This window comes from Odontomachus brunneus, unplaced genomic scaffold, assembly GCF_010583005.1.
Source record: "Odontomachus brunneus isolate Ranch 3 - 2012 unplaced genomic scaffold, Obru_v1 Obru_scaffold_232, whole genome shotgun sequence".
NCBI classification, from domain to species: Eukaryota; Metazoa; Arthropoda; class Insecta; order Hymenoptera; family Formicidae; genus Odontomachus; species Odontomachus brunneus.
The window spans coordinates 183,931-193,989 of NW_022639682.1; the positions used below are offsets into that span (position 1 = coordinate 183,931).

General features: G+C 30.6%; 1 protein-coding gene across 4 annotated transcripts; it reads right to left on the minus strand.

Annotated features, from left to right (window-relative positions):
• Positions 1-402: 402 nt before the first annotated feature.
• Positions 403-8,146, minus strand: LOC116852516. 4 transcript variants are annotated; one of them, XM_032832969.1, is made up of 7 exons: positions 7,962-8,146; positions 3,392-3,573; positions 2,878-3,138; positions 2,630-2,761; positions 1,218-1,448; positions 933-1,100; positions 403-521 (listed from the first exon to the last, which is right to left on the minus strand). In XM_032832969.1, exons 3-6 carry the CDS (start codon positions 2,936-2,938, stop codon positions 1,081-1,083), a joined length of 444 nt encoding a protein of 147 aa, XP_032688860.1. In that variant the 5' UTR covers positions 2,939-3,138; positions 3,392-3,573; positions 7,962-8,146; the 3' UTR covers positions 403-521; positions 933-1,080. The 4 variants fall into 4 exon arrangements, with proteins under 4 accessions (XP_032688860.1, XP_032688857.1, XP_032688858.1 ...); XM_032832966.1 differs by lacking the exon at positions 403-521 and having other exon boundaries at positions 870-1,096; XM_032832967.1 differs by lacking the exons at positions 403-521; positions 7,962-8,146 and adding an exon at positions 3,920-3,960 and having other exon boundaries at positions 870-1,096.
• Positions 8,147-10,059: the final 1,913 nt, after the last annotated feature.

Sequence of the window (10,059 nt, forward strand, 5' to 3'; positions counted from 1 at the left end):
CAGTTTAGTGAAAAGGATTCTTTTTGCCTCTCAAAATGAATTCAAAATTGGTGATCTAAAATTATAATTCTTTAAGAATTTTTGTGCTATCTGGGATCTTACTAGTAGTATAAGAACCCAGTAAAAATTATTTTTTCTGTATTGACATATTTTTTAAATATCACAAATTTATGTAAAACATTTATTATAAATATAATGTAATTTATTACATGTTAAATATACGTATATATATAAATATGTACATAAATACAAAGAAACTAAAATGATTGTACAGCACACAGAGTTTAGTGTTAAAACTGAAAGCAAAAATATAAAATAATCAGCACTTTCTGCACCAAGTGCGCACACATATCAAGAATAAAAACAAAAAAATGTATTACTACTGTCCCTGTTATGACGTTATAAAATAAAAATATCGCGCATTTATACCACTTGCTGAGCACTGGTGGTAAACCAACGTTTTACGTATTCTTCAGTTTTCTGTAAATTTACTGATGTACCAAATTTGTTTAAAATAGCAGCTGCAAAGAGATATATCATTAATCAATAAATTTGTCTCTTTTGAAATACAGCGGTAGTATTATGCAAGGAGATACTTCGTAACTGCTGATTTTAAAATATATATTTCAAATTTTTATAATCAACATAATTTTTCAACATTAATATTTCTCAGTGAACATAATGTTACATGTAACGTACAGATGAGTTGTAATTTCCTACTGAACAATGTAACTGTTATATAACACATATAACTAACATATACGTGTAACGTTAGGTATAACGTTGTGTTCACTGAGTTGTGCTACAAATAATGATGACTATTCTGTACCTAGTTTATCTCTCTTGAATTTTGTCAAAATATGAAATAACTCCTTATATTTCAATTATTATTTGTAAATAGAATGCATTAATGTATAAGATAAAGTAATTACCTTGAGTAGCCTCAAATGTTTTTCTTTTGTTAAATGCTATTTTCTTTTCTGAGTACCTTTCCAACTAATACATCTGGAGAGAGAATTCGTTATAATTTTCGGGAGTACACACCGCACAGCAGCAATTTCTGATTTCTCGTTTTTCATTTTAGCCATAAGGACATCTACCTGTACAACAGTGTCACGGATGAATAAACATTATATGATTTTGATCTTGTTAGAACACAGTAACGCGGTAACAAAGAACGGAAAAAATATTCAATTAAAAATGAAGTACACGATTACCACGTATAAATGCATTATTATTTGTGAGAATTTCTTCCATTTGTTCCCATTCTTCTTCTTTACGTAGAGGAAATGCTGGGATTCCGTGTGGTTTGTTTAATTTTATTTCCTCTGGGAAGAGCTTATTTAGGATCCGGTATAACTTAACTTCCACATGTTCAAGCTTCACACGTATTTCTTCTTGAACTTTAACAAAATTTTCAGTAATTGTCCATGTTATATTTGTGCTCCCTGAAAATGATATTTATGTTCACTTATAGCATTTTGTACTGAGAAAACTAGTGCAACACTGCTATAATACAGTGAGCAAAAAAGTTGTTCCACTACCTTTTTTATGCAGTTTGGAGCTACTTAATTTTTCAATAAAAGAATAAATCATCTGGGAATATTTCCAAAACTAGTTCTTTCATTTAGGATAATTGGCTGCGTTCTAAATTCCATTGAAAAAGTAGTAACAACCTTTTTGTTTGCAACTGTACTGCATTAGTGCTGCACTAGTTTTCTCAATGGAAAATAGTATTAATCAATTTTACTTTCATTTTGTAAGTGGTATGAAAATGAAAAATGTAGAACTATTTATCGTCATTTTTTTTTCTTATTGTGGGAGAAGTCCCTGGAAAAAAGAAAGTTCAGATATGGATTTTGTCAAGATCTGATTACATATAATCAGATGTAACGTTATATATGACTCAGATCTATCCACATATATAATCATATATAATTGTATAAATGATTATATATGATTATATATTATTATATGTGGACAGATCTGAATCATATATAATGTTACATCTGATTATATCTAATCAGATGTAGACAAAATCCATATCTGAACATTTTTTTGTCCCGGGTCGCCACAGCCTGGCTAATAATATATCATATATAGTTTAAGACAAATAGTTGGAAAATAAATTATTATTATCACCTTTCAAGGGCGATTTTATGTTATTTGTTGTTACTGAATTTTTCATTTTATCAATATCTTGCTGCGCTGACCTATGTTCTTCAAAATCTTGCATAATATCATTTTCATTATATTCCTCACTGTCCCGGCAAACTTGAATCTTTTTGTTACGATCTAATCCACGCAATATAGGGGAAAATGTAGAAATTGATGATGATAGCGATGCGAGCAATATTTAAGAATAAATTATATCTAAAAAAAAATATAAAATAAGTAATAGCTTACATTGCCAAAAATTCCAAAACCGATTAGAATACTCATATTTTGTCTTCAAACTTATTGCATATAACGGGTGGAGAAAGAAAATAAGCAAAATATATTTCATAATATTGATTACTAGCTGTGCAAGTGTAAGTGGTATTAGATAAGAAAGTAATGTTTACTCTATATAGGAAAAAGGTAATCCAGAAAGTATCATAAAAATATTCTAGTAGAAAAGTAGGCTTACCATCGGTATTTAATGAAGGTTGACATAAGTTCTCAAAGGCATGAAGATCTGTGTGTTGTAGTACACCGGGAACATCAGTAATATTTCCATTTCCTGTATCTGCAGGACTCTTTCCATAATTCATAACAATTTCTATGTAACGAAAAGCAATTTTGAGGTGTTAATATAGCCTATACAAGTATTATAAAAACGAAAGAAAAGTTTATACTTTACAGTTATAAATGCCACTCAAAGATTACATTTGTTACCTTTCTGTGCTGATCTTTCGGGAGATACTTTATCATTTATTGCTTTCATAGGTTCATTCATGATCAAGACTTTTTGTTTTGTATTTGATATATCTGTATTACATTTCGATGTTTCTTTAGAATGAGAAAGTTCAACTTTCAATGCAGCGAGCTGTTCTCTGATATTTTTTTCAGGTGCCGGTACACTGTTTATTTTAGATATATTTTTATACTTTTCATGTTCCTTGCTCTATTTACGTTGCATCTGTCGACGTAATTTTCCTGTAATTTGCAGATTACGTTTGTTACGCATATCTTCTGTTTTTGAATCGTCATCATCAGAAGTATGAGTAAATCTAGTTGGAAGTTGACGCTTTCGTGGTTTCTCGTAATCAGTCTCTATGTTTGAGTCAATAGGTATATTTTCAGAAGCCAATATAGCGGCTTTGCGAGCTTGGTTATAAGTTTCTACAAGTACGAAGGAAAGAATAGTTCTATAACCAAATAATATATATAAATGTTACATTATGCTTACTATAACTATGCAAAAGTCGACGTTACATTCTTCCCAATCTTCTTGCATTTCCATAAGAGACATTACTAGTCTCGTAGCACATTTGCTTTTAGTAGGATACATGACACACTATCTTTAGATTTATTTAGCCATTTACTCGCCACGACACATATGCCATCATCTGGCCAAACGATAACTGGAAACTATAGAGACAAAAAAAGCATATTAAACATTTAATATTTCTATTACATTGTGGTAAACTCCATCAATACCAAATTATTGTCACGGGCATGACATAATATTGCTGAAAAGCATGAAAGCGGCACACACACATATATCAAGCTCACAAAAAAATGAGAAAATGAAAATATATAATCATTTGTCCCAAAAAGTCCTAAAGAGAAAATATAAAACATTATTGACATTCAGTGTCATCGCTCATGTTTAAGAATGAAACGCATGCCATTTACACAGCGTATTAAGTAAAAAAAAGATGCAAGACTCCTACAAATGAAATGTTACTGCACTTAGTTAAACGAAATTTCTTACCCCTACTTTATTGTTGCCCAGTATAAATGAGCGGAATACACTATCATCGACAGGAATGAGAATGAATTTGTGGAGCACCTGCTTAATACACCAGATATTTTCAGCTTTCTCAAGTTCCGATACTTTACAGATGCCAATGACTGTAGAATTGATAGAAAATGTAAAAAAGTTACTAATGTTTCTAAATCTATGTCCATGTAGAAAATCCGTGTACTACGAAAAGGATAAGTAATTTTGGAGAGGACGACCACCTCGCCATTTTTTGATTAAAAACAACAATCGGCTTCTGATGTGGAAAGTGTCATTCCTTGAAATGTCAACTTGGAATAAAGTTCTATTTTATGGCCTTCCTCATTACGTTTTCGATATAATGTTATACACTGTTCGTCAATCATATCTTTTTGCATGAGTCGACCTCCTCTTTCAAAGTCTCTATTATAAAGTTGTTGAAGAGGCATATATGTTGATCTTAAGCAACGTTTGATGACACCAAAATAGTTTTCGTACTTAAATGCGCTGAAATGGCTGAGAACTGCATGGGTATGGCATTCTGCAGCTAAATGGCAAAGTGAATTGACGTAATAAGTGACAAATTCATTTCCAAAAATATCCGCAGCATGATGAATAAATGCACGAAGAAGAAAGTCTGCTATTTCAATCATGCCTTTTTAAGTAAAAGTGGGCTCGAAAGAATGTACACTCCATTATGCAGAAATAAATAATTTATGTATAGATTTCGATCTAATAAACTGAAAATTTTTAATCCATCATACAGGAGAATTCTTCTTAACTCTGATGCCTTGTATTTTCGAAAATAAGAAAAGTTGCGAGGTCTTCTACAGAATTCGACCGGAATATGAGATTTAATTTCATCAATTATCGCAGAAATAGCAGCCTTATCGCGTGCTGAGATTTGTCCTTTATTTGGGCCTCGTTTTCCTAACACAAACTCCAATCATCGTTGAAAAACTCCACTATACAGAAGATGCATTTCATCTAACCTAAATTGTGATACCATACCGATTCCAATTTCTTCTAACGGAGACGTAATTCCAGAAATATGATGGTTATCTATTTTGTATCTAAATTCATCATCATTACGAAGACAGGCATCATCGTCCAGAAAAACTTCCCTGTTCTTATAGCAGACGCCAATGACATGACATTTTTCACAAGCTTTTTTTGATGTGTGCCCTTTAATGCACTCTATAAATGCTTTTGCAGGAGCATCCAAAACAAAATTTCGTACTTCTACACGATATGTAGTGTAGCCTTTAAATGTAATTCCATTTAACATTAAAGTGGATAATTCATCTACAAACTGCCGCAGGAAGGTTTACCTTCACCATGGTAAACTGCTATTATAAATGGCTCTTTCTCATCCACGAGACAACCCAAGATTGGTCAAAATACTTGACGGGAACTTGGATATAATTCCAGACCGTCAATGTTAACACCAAATAATCTCTCTATTACAAAGATACTTTTCTGACAACCGTGATACAACACTGCAAATAATTCCTTTATACCAGAATCTACCGTTTCCCATTTCCACTAAATTTGTATTCCTGTTAGTTTTTAATAAACTTCGGTAGGTTTTTCGGTAGAATGGAGAACACTATGTGCAATATTCGAAGAAGTTCATAAATTTTTCTACAGAAAACTCCTTTCATAACCCACTTTTTCAATTTGTGAAGAAAATATATATTTCTTTCTTCATTATTATCGCATAAAGTCCTCAAAACTTCAATATCAACTGCTTTGCAGACATCAATATATTCGGAAAAATTTGATTCATATTCAACATCACTGTTATCTTCACGACTATTGCTGTTACAATTCTCACCAGTTGCATTACTTTTACAAGATCTTTCCTGGTTAATGCTACACTCATTCTCATTTCCCAGCTGAGTTTCTATAATTTCCAGCTCATCATTATTCCAGTGATTCTCAAAACCTCCGTCGTGCTCATTTCTTATTTCATCATTACTGTTGCTCGAGAGAGGTGAATAATTAAACATATTCTCAATACGATGATATAAGTTTTCAATATGCAACTGTGTTGTTGCTCTTGTGTTAGCCTTACGACTAACTTTTCTTTTACGAGTCTGCATGATATATAAGAAAGACAAAATATATAGATAGAATGCTTTCATATAATAATAATTTGTGAACTTCAATTATTAAAAATCTGTAAAATATTCTACATGTACTCGCCATAGGTAAAGCAAACCTTTCTAAAGTAAAATTTTTATTAAAGTAGAATATAAATGCACCAATATATATTAATTATTTTTTCAACATATAGTTGTATCAAATTTTTACGTTTCAAAGCGTACTTCTACATATTTATATATTATTACTTACAACCATGTTTAACAATAAAATTGTTTTAATTTGCTTTTTATTTAATTATATAATATTTTTCATATTATATAGAACATAATTTGTGATTATCTTCTCAATATCTTACAATATTTGATAAATATAAAATAATTATATGCATTAACTACATCTCATATACAATAAATAAAATAATTAAAATATAGTTAACATTTTTCAGTTACAATAATGATGTACTAAGATTTGAATATAATGTGTCCTCTCAAAATGAAATAACCGTGTTATTTTCATAGAACTTGATGTGTTGAAACATTAATGGAATAGACTGTATAGTAATTACTATAACAGTCTATATCTGTATAAATATTAGTAATATAAAAGTAATAAAAATATAATATATTGTGATAAGCTTCTAAAAATATTGTAAAATTGTTAATAATTAATAAAAATGACGTATAATATTAATGTAATATATTAAAACAAAATTAAAACATGGAAAAATTTAATACGTTAAATATTTTTCAATAAATACATAATTCTAATTTATAAAATTATTGTTATATTTAAACATAATAAAAAATGAATGAATTGAATAAATATCGCGAATGTTTGTCATATTAATAGATTATAATAAATTATACCTGGGAAAAAAAAGTTGAGATAAAAGCCAGATATGGATTTTGTCAAGATCTGATCAGATATAATCATTTATAACGTTATATATGATTCAAATCTGTTCACATATAATAATATATAATCATATATAATCATTTATACTTTCATATGTTATTATCATATATAATTATATATGATTATATATGGACAGATCTGAATCATATATAACGTTACATCTGATTATATCTGATCAAGTCTTGATAAAAACTATATCTGAACTTTTGTTCTTGGATAGTATTCAAAATATACTTTTATATTATCATTGAATAGATTAAAATCATGTGAAGAAAAAATACAAATTCAATGAATAAACTGAAAGCTCTGCGATTATATGTAATCAATTTATAAATCATAATAAATCATAGTAATAAATCAAAGTTATAATCATTGAGTGAATTTAAGTCATGTAAAGACAAAATATTAATACAATAGTTAAACTGATGTGTGTGTGTGTATGTATGTGTGTGTGTGTTGTGTGTACTGCGATAATTAGATAATATTTACAAATCATAAAAAAATAACAGTTAAAGTATATTTTTGATATAATAAATAGGATAATTAAAATCATATAAGAAAAATTGAAATAGCCAAATCTACGCAAATATCGAGTAAACCTTGCTACAAATATTTGTAGGAAAAAGGCCAATGAATATGACATTGGATTAGTTAACTAATTAAGTATCCCAAGTGCCGCAAAAAATTTAATACAATTTCTTGACAGGCAATTCGAGCAAATTTCCGGAAAAAATCGAACAGGCCTTCTTGTATCTCAAGATTTTTTTCACGGTTTTTGTTGCCAGTCTGAACGTATTGTCTGTTAGCAGGTTAGTCACAAAAACACAAGCTGAACGTGGACATAGATGATTATAATTTTCGTGTAGAATTCTCTTCAAATTTGCTACTAATCTGCGCGCAGTCTGTGATCAATTTGCTTATTGAGAAAATATGAGTTCAATGAACGAATTAATGCAATGATACTACCAAAACGTATTAATAACTTATAATAATATACGATTATACTTACTGGTTTAGTAGTATTCATTTCGACGAAAGAATATAAATGCGGAAAATTCTCCTGTTGTTACTTCTATAATGATAACAATACTTTCTCACAATGTCAGAAATGCACATTGGATGACGGGAAGTTACACACAACAGTCTTTGACTGCATTCGAGAAGACGTTCTTTCGCGCTCATGATCAGAAGTAATGCGATGGCCAATCAGCTACTCTTTCAGAAAAGACTAAAGCGAGGTCTACAATAAAAATACAGTCGTAAGTCATATTAATTGACAAATCATAGTCGGGTATGAGAAGAATAATTGACCGCAATTGGTCAATTTCTACGACTTACGACTATTCGACTTTTATTGTAGACGCCGCTTAATGGCTCTCACAGCCTAGTGCGATGAGCGACGCAACAAACGATATACGAGCGATATCCAGTGATCATCATAAACAAAAAATTCTTATAAACTAAAAACATTTACTTCTACGTGTACTAAAAGTTAAATAATATAATGAGAAGGTTATTTCATTATATATTAAGTATTTCATTAAAGCGTTGAAATGATATTAGGTATGTGCATACAGGGTGTCTTAAAAATATGGGAACCCTTGAATATCTTTTTATAGTGAAGTTTTTCGATAAAACTTTCAAAACAAAAGTTGTAGGATTTCAAAAGTTGAATCTGATTGTGATCTTAAAATTGACCTTAAGCTTGAACATAAAGGTCCATTAAAGGTCAACTTTATTTTTTCAAATAGAATATGCATATTTTCATGACGAATTAGAAATCTACGCTAAAAACTGACAAGCTTTTGTTTGAAACATTTTTTCAGAAAATGCTCCTTTTGACCTTAAAATGACCTTCACACTGCACGGTTTTTCTTAAAAATATGGGAATATCTTTTTATAGTGAGATTTTTCGATAAAACTTTCAAAACAAAAGTTGTAGGATTTCAAAAGTTGAATTTGATGGTGACCTTAAAATTGACCTTAAGCTTGACCTTCAAGGTTTATTCAAGGTCAACTTTATTTTTTCAAATGGAAACCTTTTTTCCCTTGGCAGTAGATTATAAAGCTTTTCATTAATAGCGACACTATTGCCTGCGTTCAGTCATCGAAATACTATTTTCGATGTCCAAGATCCACGACGCGAACGTAGCAGAATAGATTTTTGGGCCTCATTTTTGTCCAACCGATGAAGACAAGACTTTGATAATCCAGTTGATGAAGGCAAGATTATAAGTGGTGCGACCAATGAAGGTGAAACCACTTTGAAGTCAGTCAATGGGGACAAGTCGGTCGGTCCAGCCGGTGAAGGTAAGATCGTGTTCGGATAGTTACGAGAAGACCATTGTCGGGAATATTTTATAACAGATGTTCAAACTGTAAGTCATCGACTGATTGACAATGAGCAATATGATCATAGAAATTAGATGTAGCTCTCCTGATCATATCACAGTCAATCAAAGCTGCTTCTTGAAGAATACGATTACGCAGCTCGTCTAAATCATTTGGCCTAATTTGATACACTCTGCTCTTTAGATAGCCTCATAAAAAGTAATTAAAAGGTGTTAGGTCTGGTGATCGAGCAGACCACTCGATTTCATCTTTCCTTCCTATCCAACGATGAGGGAACTCGACGTCTAAAAAAGCCCGCACATCTCTCCCGTAGTGAGGTTCCCATATTTTTAAGAAAAACCGTGCAGATTGAAAGTCATTTTAAGGTCAAAAGGAGCATTTTCTGAAAAAATGTTTCAGACAAAAACTTCTCACTTTTTGGCGTAGATTCCGAATCCGTCATAAAAATATGCATATTCCATTTGAAAAAATAAAGTTGACCTTGAATGGACCTTGAAGGTTAAACTTAAGGTCAATTTTAAGGTCACCACCAGATTCAACTTTTGAAATCCTACAATTTTTGTTTTGAAAGTTTTATCGAAAAACCTCACTATAAAAAGATATTCAGGGGTTCCCATATTTTTAAGACACCCTGTATATGAATAATAGTTATTAAAACTTCTTACTACTTCCAGAAAACTTTTATATGTACTGATTTTGATAGGCAAGCGTTAAGTCATCTTTTCATTATAGAGTTATATATTTTGACGACATGC